Source organism: Trachurus trachurus, assembly GCF_905171665.1.
Source record: "Trachurus trachurus genome assembly, chromosome: 18".
Lineage (NCBI taxonomy): Eukaryota > Metazoa > Chordata > Actinopteri > Carangiformes > Carangidae > Trachurus > Trachurus trachurus.
Window position 1 is genome coordinate 3398622 of NC_139909.1, and position 14948 is coordinate 3413569.

The following is a 14948-nucleotide window of genomic DNA, read 5'->3' on the forward strand; positions in this document are numbered from 1 at the left end:
TCACTTTACAGTATCCCACAAAATGTAAATGACACAAATTATATGCAACTTTTTCTAACCTATCGGACTCTGTTACAATCTAATGGCCTAAACTAGGAAATCATTCAGTACACAAGAAAGAGCAAGAAAAGAAATATATATAGTGACATTTTTACACTAGCAAGTGTAAAAATGTTTAGCAGTGATACATGATTATATAGGATCCCTCTATTAAACATAATGACTTTTAATTTAAATCATGGCTCATTTTTACTCATTTGAACATTTGAAACTAAATGTTTGTCTCAATGGCTACAAGATCTCTTTTTATGTGGCCTAATATTCTCATAACCCAAGTACTTCCGTCGTGATTGATGGGAAGTTTGTTTTGTGTCTGTATAAATATTGTGCGACAGGTTTCAGTGGCTGAATATGCAGGTTTATAACCACAATACAGAACTGTATCATCTGCATAAAGATGGGTGTTACATTTTGGAAGTGGACGTAATGTTGATATACTAGATAGTAAACATAGGAGGACCCAGTATTGAACCTTGGGGAACCCCCTTTTTTTAATGATAGAAATTATAGAATGATAGTTTCTTAGACTCACACATGATATATCTGAATCAATCGTATCCTGCTGTCCAGTGGCTCGTTTGCCTCTGAAATAAGGTCGTCTGGCACCACCTGCTGGCTGTTTTCTCTCTCCCTCTGTCTCTCTCTCTCTCTCTCTCTGTCTCTCTCTCTCTCTCAGAAACCTCAGACCTGCCTCCGTCACCAGGCAACGAGAGACGAGACACAGGAAGAGGAAGCTGTCACCTAATATATCTTAGGCCAGTTTGATGCTCAGTCTGTCAGAAACAAGACAGCATGGAGGTCACCGCTCTGCTCTTCAGACTGAGTGAGTACTGAGTCAGTTACTGGGACTAAATGTCTCTGGGACTAAATCATTTTGATCCTTTCAAGCGCTAACTGAGGTAAATGATTGTTAATGGTTGTAGTATCACAGACATGTTGATGACAGCATGACATCCAGCTTTCTGTTTTGCCTTTGTCTCGTCTCTCTAGTGGTGAAAGTGCAGTTGCTGCTGTCTGCACAACTTCACCTCTGTGCTTCTGTGACAGCTGGTAAGTCTTGTTATTCTGACATAAGTGTAAAAGTGCTAAACTTAGAAATGAACAATCGAGGGCAGGTTTATGTATGTAACCGTTTCATATATACGGTATTATTGATTGAGTTTGCATAGCGAAGACGATCTGACATGAGAATATTAGGATAGATATTCTCTCCTTTATACTGTATCCTGGCGCCATTGAGAGAAGCATTTATTTTTGTATTTTCAAACAATTAAAAATGAGGCATGATTTTCATTAAAAGTCATTAATATAATATATTTCTTTTCTTACTCTACTATGTTCCTGTTTGGTCAGATGAATCCTTTCCTCAGGTCGTTCCAGACAAACAGCAGCACTTTGAACGTGACGGTTTTAATGTGAGCTGTGAGGGACTGGATGGACTGACTGGATGGAAAATGTTAAGGAAAGTCAAAGGTGGTGTTAAACCATGTGCTCGTAGCTGGGAGTTGGCAACAGGACCCTGTACGATTGTAAATGCCTATACATTGGACAGTGGAGAGTACTGGTGTGAGATAGATGGAGTGAAGAAAAGCAGCTCTGTCAACATCATTGTCACTGGTATGCAAACAGGAAAATACTGAGACCACAAAGTTCGCAAAAGTAAATATATTTTCAATATACGTACATACAGTATATTCTTAATATATATATTTTAGGAGGTCCTGTGATCCTGGAGAGTCCTGCAGCTCCTGTGATGGAAGGAGATAATGTGACACTGCGCTGTGCACAGAAGACGTCCTCCTCTGACAAAGTCACCACCAGTTTCTATAAAAATGATATCCCGTTGAAGGACAGTCCAACAGGAAGCTTGACCATTCACCACGTCTCCAGGTCCAATCAAGGACGCTACAAGTGCAGCATCCCTGGTGGCGGGGAGTCGGAGCAGAGCTGGCTGACGGTCACAGGTGAGACACACTGGTGTTTCAAATAATGTTTTTGTTTTTTTTCATTGCAAATTTAAAGCAAACACCAACCTGTATTTAACCCTCTGGTGCTCGGGTCAAATTCGACCTTTATACTGTATGGAGCTTTAACACAAACATCTAAAGTCAAAAGACATGTCTTTTCCATGGATTATGTGATCATACTCTAATCTTTCCAGCAACTCATCAAGACCCTCCGCCCTTCCCCCCGCTGTATCTGCTGCTCATTGCTGCTGTCAGTGTTGTGCTGATTGTTCTGATGCTGTTTCTGGCCGTCCAACAACATCAGAGCAATAAAACAACCATCAGAGGTACTGTAACTAAATGCTAATGTTAATAACTAAATGCGAAATGTTAGCTTATCATTGGAGAATGTGGTAATTGTTATAAAATCAGTTTGGTGCCACGTGTGTGATGTTCATGTTCCTGATGGCCGTCTCTATTTGGTTTTGACACATTTTGATTTTGGTGTTTACTTTTGCCCCAGGTGCCCCGGTCTCTCCTTCCTCCCCCCGGCCCTGCTCTCCTTCAGGAGCAGCTGAGCATCATCAGCCTCCTCCCGTCAACACGACCGTGTCTTCAGGTTTGCAGACCTGACTCTTTTGTTGTTGTTGTTTTGACACCACAAACTGAAACTTTACTTTATCGTTGCATCTCAGATAATCTCCACTGTCATTTAACATGAAGCTTTATGTGTCGTTGTCTGCAGGGTGTGGTGTCGCTGTGGAAAGTCAGGCAACATATGCTGTCATTACAGGCTTTGTGAAGAGTAAGGGTGGTTTATGTGAATGTTATGTTATGCTTAACAATGGTACAATTTTACTGATTGTTACATAGAACCCACACGTCTGTGCTGCACACTGTGCACCAGTATCTTAACATCCAGTGATGTCTGTCTCAGACTGTAGGTGACTCACTCTCTCTTTAGTTTGTCAACCTGATACTTCTGTAAAATGTGTTTTTCTTTTGTTTCCTTGTCTGCAGGACCCAGAGGAGTTCAACGAACTGAGGCGACATATTCTGTTATTAAAAGACCCACCGACACAACAGGTAATTTATTTGATACTGAGAAACACTACATGAGGAAAGAAAAAGATTTTTTGGGGAGTAAGGTTGTTAAAAGGTTTTTTTGAGAGCTGCTCCAGACGTGGAGGGAGCATCTTATGATCATGTTGTGTAGGGGGCCAGATTTGGGCATGGAACCGGGTCTATACTAGGCTAGAAAGAAAACAAGCTTGTGGTCCAAGTATGGGTTGGGATGGTTTGGTAATCTGGTAAGGTAACAAATGAAAACTGTCAATCACCCAGTGTTAAAGCTGACCTTCCTCTGGTGCTTGTGAACTGTTGTTGCTTTGGTGTCACAAACAGAAAATGACTGAATGAAGAACTCAATGCGTGTGCTTCGTTCTTGTAACAGCATTACACTGTGTTAGTTTCAGAAGCTACAAATACGGTAACGCTAATTTGAGCTTCTTCTTTAGCGTCCGAGACAAAAACCACACGAGAAACCTACAGGTGGAAACAAGTAGATGGTTCCCACAGTCGAGCTGTGAGTCAAGCGTCCACCATGAAACTATTGATCACATTTATTTTTATCCAGACACACAGTAGTGTTAGACATCTACTGGCGTCATTAGTTGTGCAGAAAGTGAGCAGGTGCACCAGATTTATTAATAGATCATGTGCTGAAGTTTCAACACTTGTTTTCTCACAGATAAATTCACTTAAAGATGCACCCAGGTGTGAGCGGTAACAAAACCACAGCGGTCTATGTTGATATAGCATGCACCTTATAGGGCAGCTTGTGTTGAGCTGTCTGCAGCTCATTTAACACATTTGTGTGTGCAAAAAAAGTGTGTTATTCATTATGTTACATTGTGATACGATGTAAATTTGAGAATGAATTAAATATCAACTCTAGTACAAAACTATGAAACTATGAAGTCGATGAGTTTAGAAAAAGTTAAGTGTTAATTAGATTATCATCTGCATAAAAACTAATAACCACAGTGAGTCTCAGGAAACTCAGGGAACATGAGCAGTCAAAAGTGCAGATACCTTTTCAAGTAAAATAAAAAATAAATGTGGTCTAAAAAAAGGTTTTAAATTAAAATAATTTTTGACTGGATTTGTCTTAAATAGGAAAAAGTAAAGGGTCGATAACTGAGCCCTGTGGACAGCAGGAGGCAACCAGACAGTTATTAAATGTATTAATGTCTTGATTAATTGTCTCTATCAGATTAGACCAAAGGACCTTTTTAGTCAGTCAGTATTTTCTTGGCTGATTCCTACGAAGAAGTATTAGGGCCAGCCAAAAAAAAAAAAAAAAAAAAAACAGCAAAAAATAAATTTGGCAAAAAAAAATTTGAAAAAATCCAGTGGGAAAAAAAAAGAAAATTTGGCAAAAAAAAAATCCATTTTTAAATCCATCTGATAAAAAAAAAATCTGGTATAAAAAGGCTTGACCACAGCACCATAACTAACTTAGTACAGCGACTGACGGCTCAGTGACAGCAGCCGGAGTGTGAACGTCTTTACAGTGTGAAGGTGATTTTCTGAAGTGATGCAACTGTAAATCAACTTCATTAATTGTATTATTGTATCTTGTGATACAACATAGTCCTACTCCCCCACCCCCCCAACCCCCCAACCCCCGACAGCTATTTCATTTAGTACGAATATGAGCACCTCCTCCAAGTTTGTGTGGTTTATCCTCCTAAACAAACCAAGTTTCCGACACAGTCTCTTCAATGTCCTTATACTTATGACCACATTGTGTTTATGAGCCTGAGAGAGAACCTCCTTATTACTGAGGCCGATTCTGAAGTACAGCTTAGTCAAGGCATCTGTAGAGGCAGCCATGGCCACAGACTACAGTGCTTTGATATTTTCTCAATTAATTTATTTTTATACCTGGCCCTTTTTTTTGCCAGTTTTTTTTCCCCAATGGATTTTTTTCTTTTTGCCAGATTTTTTTTTTTGGCTGGCCCTAATACACCTAATGCACAAAAAAATCTGCTCTCGTAGTATGGAGGATAGTTTCAAAGACCAGTTGGACTTTAATTGGGAACAATAAATTAAGAAAACACACACACAAGTACATTCTTTTTTTTTTTTATTATAAATACAGTCATAAATTTTAGCCTTAGTTACATGAAAAATTCACAATTGTGAGATTTGTCTCCAAAACAGAGCCAGGACTGTCCAGCTGCTCAGCAAAAGCACATTGGTCCACAGGTACAGAGGAAAATCACTTCTATTAAACACTTGATTAGTCACATCTGGGGTTAATACTCATCTCTAGTGGAAAAATTACAGGTTTTTTTTATGTATATGTACATACTGTTTATTTTTTTTTACTTCAAATGCAAACATCTTGACAGCTCTTGTCGTGTGTCTCTTGCAGGTTCCAGTCACTGAGGGCCGAGACATCTTACTGAAGGAGGAACCAGGAACTGCTTCAACTTCTGTTACATGTACAGAGGTGGATAAAGACCACACACAGTGTTTAATGGACTCAGACACTCAGTGATATTATCATCTGTTATAGGCTACTGTAGTTTTGATCCATTCAATTGCATTTCTGTGTTTATTAGAAGTATGGTTAACATGTATTAATATTGGAGGTTTTATACATTTATGATGAATAAAGACTTATTTGTAATGAAGTGTGTGCAGTTAATGGGATAAGAAGCTTTAAATTTATCAACAAACATGGATCATTTTATTTATTTATTTTACCTTTATTTTACCAGGCAGATTGCTTGAGATAAAAAAAATCTCTTTTACAAGCATGGCCTGGCCAAGAAAGCAGACTTCCAGAGCCCGATGTTCTACAGTCCGGCGGGGATATGGGGGGGAAGAGAAGGAGGAAGAGAGGACGGTGTGGTAGAAGGGAAGGCTGTACCAGGGGATCCTGAGGGAAGAGAGATTGTGTTAAATCAAACAATATAGAACAGAACAATGCACAACAATACACACTAAAAGAACGCTAATCCAGTGATGACAAAATACTAAACAGTAAAACATTTACACACTCCATGATTTTCCATTAAAAAGCCGTTGAGTCTGGTTTTAAAATTGGAAAGGGTGATGAATGCCTGTAGTTTTAGTGGTTTTTGGAGATTGTTCCAGCCAGAGGGAGCAGAGTACATTAATACCCTCTTCCCAAACTCAGTACAGGTTCTGGGGACAGAGGCAGATAGAAAGTCCAGAGAGCGCAATCTGTATGATGTGTTTGATCTGAGAGTGAGGTAGGTGCAGAGGTATGAGGGTAGTCCAATAATTGCTTTATAGATAAAGGTGTACCAGTGTAGAAGCCTACGTGCAGACTAGAGCACTGGAAAAGAGAGTAACGACAGCATTGGTCCAATGGAAGCGCCTCCTGTTGGAGGAATATGGGTATTGCAAAAGCTCCCAAGAACTGACATCTCTGCATTGTTGGTGAATGAGCAAGTGTGGTATTTTCAATAATTTAAGGACATTTATAGATCACCCACGTTAATAGCATCATCGTGGATCCTTTACAGATAAATATTAATAGGCGAGTAAAAAAAAAAAAGAAGTTGTCTACATTAATGTTTCAATCTACATTTTGTAATAAACAAATTATGAGTATAATTTGATTTGACCAAGACACCTAAAAACAAAAACACGGCCGTTTTCATCCATTTACAAGCAAGTGGGCAACACACATACATTGGAGTGAATGAGTTTTCTGGGCGCTTTTGCAATACCCATATCCTGCCACTCGGGGCGCAAAACCCTTACCACGGGAGTCAATGGTGGTGTCGTTACTCTCTCTTCCAGTGCTCTAGTGCAGACAAAGACAGCCAGCCTACTTTAGCATACAGAGTACAATGATGGGTGAGTGACTTACAGCCACTCTCTCTCAGAATTGAATCATACTGCCAACTCAAGATGTTGCCCATGTTGTGTCACTGAGTGTGCCTCAGGATAATGCCAGACATGAAAATCAATTATTATCATGTAAATAAAATGCTACGCAATGATCATGTAACATTTTCCTTGACAAAAGACAGAGTTCAAAACAACAAACACATCAAACTGTGACATTAACAAAGTAACATTTCAAGCACAACACTGCCACTTGGTGGCCAAACAACATTTAAAACTCTCCAGTAATATTAATACTATTCTGAATGATTATTTATTGAGATGGTTGTGATGCAATGTTTCAGATGGTTTTAAGGTTTTTATGGTTTATGGCGAGTTTTATCACCTATGCAGCTTCAACAAGAGGAACTCAACAAAAAGTAACTCTGTTAGAGCAGAATGGAGAGAAATAATTAAACATCAACGTGCAATTAAGGCTGCACTATGATGTTTTTCAACCTTAAAACAATGTTTCTAAACTCACTGAAGTGGTAGAAAAACGGTAAATAGGATGAATTGTGCCGCAGCTGCAGCCTGAGTGGCGTTGTGGAATTTTTGTTTACTTATATTTTAGTTTCCACATGTAAGAATGTCATTTTGAATAGCTTGTATGCATGATTATCATGTAGTTGACAGACATTGTTGATATTGGCTTTGGTATCAGTGAACAAGGTCTGTTTATAAATGGCAGAGGGACGGCTACCTACTGTACATTGTACACGTTTAGAAAAAACATGAATATAACAACCTGTGTTATTTCAAAAGCTTAGTATTGAATGCACAATACATACAATACAATACAGTTTTTTAATATAGTCGGGGTCCCTGCTCCATGTCTCCGTCAGTTTGGAGGTCCCTGGTCTAAAAAACGTTGAAGACCCCTGGTGTACATGACAGACTGGCACAAAACATTCATGGTTCCCACATGATGTCTCAGACCATGAACAGCAGAAATAAACCACACAGGAAGTGTGAGCACCTCCGTCGACCTAGTTTGCCCCTCAGCCTGGAGTTCACACAAACACCATGCAACCACCCCGAAGGTCACAGCTCCTCTTCTTCAGACTGCGTGAGTACAGAGTCTTTATAATAGCATGAGGTCAATAATTTTGTTTATATATTTAGTGATATTTCACAGACTTTGTGCAGTGAAACCGTGTTTGCAGTTCAAAATGCACAGTGTGTGAAATGCACCATGCTTAGCTTGAGGCATTTCCTGTGTGGCATCAAGGTGCCAGCACCCCCGCTACAAACAACAACAAAAACAACAAAAACAATCATGGCTGAAACCTGAAATTCACATTTAAATCAAGATTTTGGACAAAGAAGGGGCACCGAGAAGACCTCCTCTTGAAAAACTACTTACGTACAGTAATATTCAACTTAGTACAAAAAAAGTCCTTGACAGCACTCACTATAAGTTTAACACTTTTGAATTCATGAAACTGCACAGCAGCAAGTTTCATGAATTAAAAAGTGTTAAACTTATCCAATTTTGTGGACTGGCACCCGGTTTATTTTTCTTATACGTGGAGTTGAGCATGCCGAGTCTGCTGAATATTCAACTTAACCATCTGTCAGATGTTCACCTCACCAGTGTGAAGGAGGAGGTAAGTTTTAATCTGTTAAAGAGAAACTAAGCAAGATTTTTCCCGTGGCTATGCTACATTTTTACCTTAATTAAAAAGCTCCGGAGGAATTGTAATAGTTAACTACATGACTTGTGTTGTGTTATGAGTGACAACAAAGGCTCTCTGCCTTCACCTGGCGTCTCATGGCTGAAAACCAACCTGGCAACATCAGTGTAGAACGAGGTCACCGCCCCAGTGTCCCAGCTCTCGTCTCTGCACACTGTAACACAAACGCACTCCGTAACCCGTAATCTTTTGTTTATGACAAATAAGATTACATAGATATACAGGTCGTAACACTATGTTATATAACGTTATCTACCACCGTATTGATTTTGGCCTGCTTCGTAAGAAAATGCGCATGGGTTAGCTAAACGGCAGAAAACTGATCAGACTAGCATAGTTCTTTAAATGGAAAATACTGTAACAACTTTTAGCAACAATTTTGTAGGATTTTTGCAGGATTTCCCGAGGTAGCAGTTAGCCTGTGCTAACTCAGCAACAGCACTTGAGATCTAATGCCACTAATGTCTACTGTCTTCACAATTTGCCTAATGGCTGGCTACATTAATGATGATGTAACTTTTGGACCGATGTAACAATGATGATGTAACAATTGGACCATTGGATGGTCCAATTGTTTGTTAGCTTCAACTGGACAACCCTTTTTTAGAAAAAGGGTTCTATGTTCCCCGCTTTTCCTCAAAAGGACCCGGGGAACATGCAACTTTTGGTCCCATACCTGGAAGTGGAGTAATGAGTGACTTGGCATATTTTTGCCTATTTTTGAGTGAGAAGTTGAGTTGTGACTTTGAGTGAGAAGTGTATTTGTCCCATTGGTTGGGTCTAGGCAATGAAGAAAGGAGTTGGTTAAAGCAGTACTAAAGAACTTTCAGTTTTGGTTGAGTTTGGCGGCGCCAGTGGCCCAAAGCGGTAGTGTTTTGCCTGAAGGAAGACTCCGTTTCCCATAAGCACTAGCACGTAGCACCGTAAACATCCTGATCTTCCGGTGCATGGAAATTAACAGAAGACGTCCAAACTAAATTTCTGTTACCAGCGGATCATTTCTCAGTAAACACACATGCACAATCCGACTGAAAGGTGCCGCATTGATGCTCCCTCCTCGTCATGACTCGCGAAAGTGAAAGTGAAACTTAAGTGAGAGCCGGTTTCCCACCATGCTCCTCAAAGCTCGATGTACCATCACAAAAGTTATGAAAATATTATATGAAGGTTGGAAAGTTCCTTAGTGATGGTTTAAGTTTAGTAAAAAAGACCAGGTAGAGGCTAGACAGGCCAGATAGATAGAGAGAGTCCAGATAAGTAGAGAGAGTCCATCGGCCAGCAACAGCAGGGAACATAGGACGCTTTTTTTGAAAAAAGGTCCTATGTTCCCCAGTGTATTGCAACCAGGGAACATAGGACCCTTTTTGGGAAAAACGGGGAACATAGGACCTTTTTTCAAAAAGAGCCTATATTATAGTCCTATATTCCCCAATCGCGGAACATAAGACCCTGGGAACATAGGTACACTCCCAAAAAATCACATTATCAAAAGGCTAATGTTAACCATTAGCATTTCTAACAAGGTCAGGCAGGGCCTTGCTTTCATTTTTGGCAGCATTCCACTTAATCCATAAAAAACTGATGTTGAACATATTGTTAGTTTGTTTTTTGTTGTTTTGTTTTTTTTAAACATAAACTGAGGCTGTTGTTAGCTGTAGCTCTGTGTCACCTTTGTTGATTTTGTGCATATTGGTAAAATTGTGTGTTGTTTTGTGTCATTAGTTTTCCACACTTCCGAGTACTGAATCTTACTGACTTTGATTAACTGTTCCTATAAGATGAGATTGATTTGATTTTTTTTCCCCCTCTACAATAACCATTGGATGGTCCAATTGTTTGTTAGCTTCAGCTGGACATGTAGAGCTAAGAGGGAAATGTTAGCTTGCCCGCACAGTAAACAGTCTGACAGAGCTGCTAAAATGGCTATAGTCTCAGTGGCTCTCAGCATTTCAGTTTCCATCCTCATCTACATTTTTAACCTGAGGTTCTCTTCTGCCTTTGTTCTATGGCTCCACCCCGACATGTCATTCAGCCACTGAGGCTCTGTCTTCGGCTTTGAACCGCTGTCAGCTCTCAGCATTTCAGTTTCCGTCTTCGTCTACATTTTTAACCTGAGGTTCTGTTCTGCCTTTGTTCTATGGCTCCACCCCGACGTGTAAGTCAGCCACTGAGGCTCTGTCTTCAGCTTTGAACCGTTTTCAATCTAAAATACAAACGCAGGGCTGTATGACCAGTAGCCTAGATATAAACCACACAGGAAGATGCTGCTTCTCAGACTGACGAGGGCAAGACAACATGGAGGACAAAGCTCTCTGCTTACGACTGAGTGAGTACTAACACATTCTCTGCTTCCTCTCACACTCATGCAAAGGTCATTTGACGTTAATGAGGCTGTTTTAAAAGTCTGAACATTGTCCTCTCTGCAACAGTTCTGATGTTTCTAGATTATACAGACACTACAAACACCTCTGTACAATGTCAAACTCTTTTCTATTGTCTCCTCAGTCATGACTGCTCTGATCCTGCTCTGTGAACATGATCAGAAAGTTGGTAAGTACACCATTATTCACAGTTTTAAAGGATGCAGTTTCACCAGTTGCTGTTTTAACTCTTTTTCTTTTCCTTTGATGCAGCTTCTCTCCGTGTCGCTCCAAACAGACTGCAGTTCTTTCAGTACGACCCTGTAACTTTTTACTGCAATGGGCGCTCTAATTGTAAAGTCAAACATTTGACCAGCGGTAAGATCATTGAATCATCATGTGAGATTAAAAATACATATACAAGTGATAGTGGGGAGTACTGGTGTGAAGATGAAGCTGGGAAAAAACTCAACAGTATAAACATCACCGTCACTGGTACGTTTACATCAAGACAAAAAATATGTTGATAGTGACTCATTGTAAATTTAACCTGAATGTAAACATCGAACACATGTTTCTCAGCTGGTTCTGTGATCCTGGAGAGTCCTGCACTTCCTGTGACGGTCGGAGACGATGTGACTCTGCGCTGCACACACAAGACAAGCCCCTCCGTCCTCATGGCTGCTTTCTTCAAGGACGGAGCCTTGATGGGAAACAGCCCCACAGGAGAGATGATCCTCCACAATGTTTCCATGTCTAATCAAGGACTCTACAAGTGTAACATCTCTGGAGCTGCAGAGTCAGCAGAGAGCCGTCTGACAGTCAGAGGTGAGATACAGCAACTTTAAATCACTGAGTCTGTTTGTCAACCGATGACCGGCATGCAGAATTTTAAGTTTTATGGAGTTTGTTTAAGTCACAAGCAGTTTGCTTTGTCATCTCAGTCAAAGGTTCCTCCTCCAATTCCAAAGGGTGGATTGTGATCATATTTATCTTGGCCGTTCTGCTGTTGGTGGTGGGTGTGCGCCACTATCGCAAAGATGACTGGGACAGAGGTAACGACTTTATAGCGAAGGTTTTACTTCACTTACAGTTTTATTTATTTATTTATTTTTTAGTATATATTTTTTGGCTTTTTGCCTTTATTTGATAGTGCACAGTAGAGGTAGACAGGAAAGAGGGGGAATGCAGGAAAGGGCTGCCCGACGCGGGATTCAAATCGGGGCCGCCTGCGATGAGGACTGTCGCCTCTACATGGGGCGGCCGCTTACCCACTGTGCTACGCGTTGCCCCACAGTTTTATTTTTGAAGGTGCTCGTTGCCGTTTCTATGCTGCTACTCACGTGAGATGAATCAGCTGTTTACTACCTCCAAAGTTAATTTATCAACCTTTGATCTTGAATACTTTTTGCCGTCACAAAAATGTAATCCTGCCCTAGTTGTCTATTGAAGCTGTAATTGTTCTTCCCTTGTTCTGCAGCAATGTTCTTCCTGTCCACATTGTGGCCTGGATCAAGTTCAGCTGAGGATCAAACAGGTAAGAACACCAAACCATAAGGCACAGATGTTAACAAGGTGTTTGTCATCCGTCCCTTTAATTATTTGCCTATACCCATCTGTTTTTTTTCTTTTTGGTCTCTGCAGGGACCGGTGCTGCAGATGCAGAACAATTATATAGTGTTGTAACAATGAACCAAGGGAGGACAGGTACTTTACTGAACTGCTCACATGCTTCTCTCTCTTAAATATTGGCCTTTACCTGTTTGTCGACAGTATGCTCTGTATTTTGTTTGTCTCTGCAGGGACCGGTGCTGCAGATGCAGAACAATTATATAGTGTTGTAACAATGAAGAAGAGGACAGGTACTTAAACTGTTACATGCTTCTTTCTTATGTATTTAATTTCAAGTACAGATTAGAAAATGTGAGTAACACATACGGTATATTCTATTAATGTATAATTCCCATTTATGGGAACATTAATGATGCCACTAAGATCCTACCATTGTATTACAACCACATGTGATGTCTACAGAGTGAGGCTTTGTGTCAGACATGCAGCTGCTGATGATGAATGTGGAAGTCATGGTGGTAGTTTTAGCTTCCTGGCCTCAAAACTACAGGAAAAAAAAGATGAGAAAACAAGGTTCAGACCTGATGCTAAAGAGGAGGTGAAGAGTTCCTGTTATAGCAACTTAGTTTCTGTATTATTCTTATCACTATCATTCAAGCTTACATAGATAATTATGGTCAGATAGGTGAGTTATATTTGGTCACTGAATAGGTGAAGTGTCACACACAGTGTCTCAACAGTGTTTCTAATTACAGCTAGTGTTTGTGTGTGTGGGTATATGTGAGGGTGGGAGGGTTGGTTTTTTTTCTTTGTTGTTTTTAGCCTCTGTGAGTCACTTTGTGTTGCTTTTATGTATGAAAGTGCCATGAAAATACAATTTGATTTGATCAATGTAATTTGCAAATATAGGTTTAGGTGTCATCTGCATATTAGTGAATAAAATTAAATTTAGTCCAACTAATGTGAGAAAATATGGGGAGATACACTTATTCCTCACCAGAATAATATGACAATGTCTTTTTGCTAACTGTTTATTCTGTGTATCCAAACCTATACATAAACCTAGGCTAATGTAAGCAAACAAAGAAGCTGAGGTTTTAAGTGAAATTTTATACATTTCTGAGCAAAAAGTGGCCAAGCATTGATTCACATTGTTACATTTGACTCACAACATTTGACGGTATCAGTCATCAAAGTGAAATTCTTGTAAGTGAACATTTTGGCAACACATGGCATAATGTCATGTTTTTGTTTGTTCTTGTTTCTAAAACAGAAGTCTCATCAGTTCCATCAGAAAGTACCAACACTGGTGTAGAAGAACATTTCTTGTACTCTACAATTACAAAGGTAAGACTGAGGTCAATCCTGCCTTCAATGACCTAACATACAGTATGTGAGGATAGTGATCAGAAAGATTACTAATACATAATTGGATAATTTAGGATAGTTGCATGATTGAGAGGTTTGAAGGATTTACATTTACAGTGTAACACTTGATTTGTATTGAACATGTATTTTATATCCCATGTGTCTTACAGGTCTCTTGAGTGATACGACTGAAGGAGTTCACAGTTTCACTTTTAACGAACCAAAATTAGCAACACAGTGATATGAGTGCATACAAGGAAACAAACACATTTAATATTTTCTGTTGTGATTTAACAAGCTGTTTCAGCCCTGTGTGAATTTATTTATGGCCACAAATGTCATATGTATAGTGCACATTGGAACACATTGTGCAGATAGGTCAACTCTCTGTTTGTGCATTAGGAAAATAAACTTTATTTACCCACTGATTTTGACTCACATGATTGTAATACAAGGCGTCTTAACATTAACGTAGTGCGTCATCTGAGCTCGGTGTCTATTGTTATTTTTTTCATTTTCTTCTGGTCTCACAGTTTAACTGCTCTGTTTTCATCTACTTTGTGAGTATATGTGTGTGTTCACAGGAAAACGGCTACTTCTCTGTGGTCAGCTGCTAGCTCAACACTGTTGTATCACTTTCATTCTGTAGCAGGTTGGGTTTGTGGTTTAGCATTGTCTTGTGAGCATCACAGAGCAGCTCATAAAGGAGAGGTCTTTATAAATGTTATTACAGTATGTTAAGGTGTAATTTAGAATTTAGACTTAGAGTTTTCAAACTTTTCCAACTCATCTGTTGCAAATTATGTATTCACCTTTTTTTTTTTTTTTTGCCATGAATGTTAGATGCAACAAGTGCAAAAAAGTCTATGTCTGCCTTATATAATTGATAGTTATTAATTGAAAAATAATGATTGCATTTCATGTTTTAAGGAGCATTTCATTTTTGAATATTTCTAGAAAGTCATTTATGTTATTGATTTATTTACAAGTACATATTTTCACCAGTTGTATTG

At 39.5% G+C, this 14948-nt stretch overlaps 2 protein-coding genes across 2 annotated transcripts; both read left to right on the forward strand.

Moving 5' to 3' along the window:
* Positions 1–852: 852 nt before the first annotated feature.
* Positions 853–5462, forward strand: LOC311001547 (basement membrane-specific heparan sulfate proteoglycan core protein-like; the record flags this gene model as incomplete). The annotated part of the gene is made up of 9 exons (XM_083992631.1): positions 853–883; positions 1051–1110; positions 1414–1677; positions 1776–2024; positions 2222–2353; positions 2530–2625; positions 2752–2811; positions 3027–3092; positions 5449–5462. The coding sequence occupies 9 exons, from the start codon at positions 853–855 to the stop codon at positions 5460–5462; spliced, it is 972 nt and encodes a 323-aa protein (XP_083848757.1).
* Positions 5463–10852: 5390 nt separating this feature from the next.
* Positions 10853–14317, forward strand: LOC311001264 (low affinity immunoglobulin gamma Fc region receptor III-A-like). Its single transcript, XM_083992305.1, has 10 exons — positions 10853–10961; positions 11141–11185; positions 11269–11490; positions 11578–11823; positions 11940–12050; positions 12476–12532; positions 12640–12702; positions 12798–12857; positions 13841–13914; positions 14106–14317. The coding sequence occupies exons 1-10, from the start codon at positions 10931–10933 to the stop codon at positions 14112–14114; spliced, it is 918 nt and encodes a 305-aa protein (XP_083848431.1). The 5' UTR covers positions 10853–10930; the 3' UTR covers positions 14115–14317.
* Positions 14318–14948: the final 631 nt, after the last annotated feature.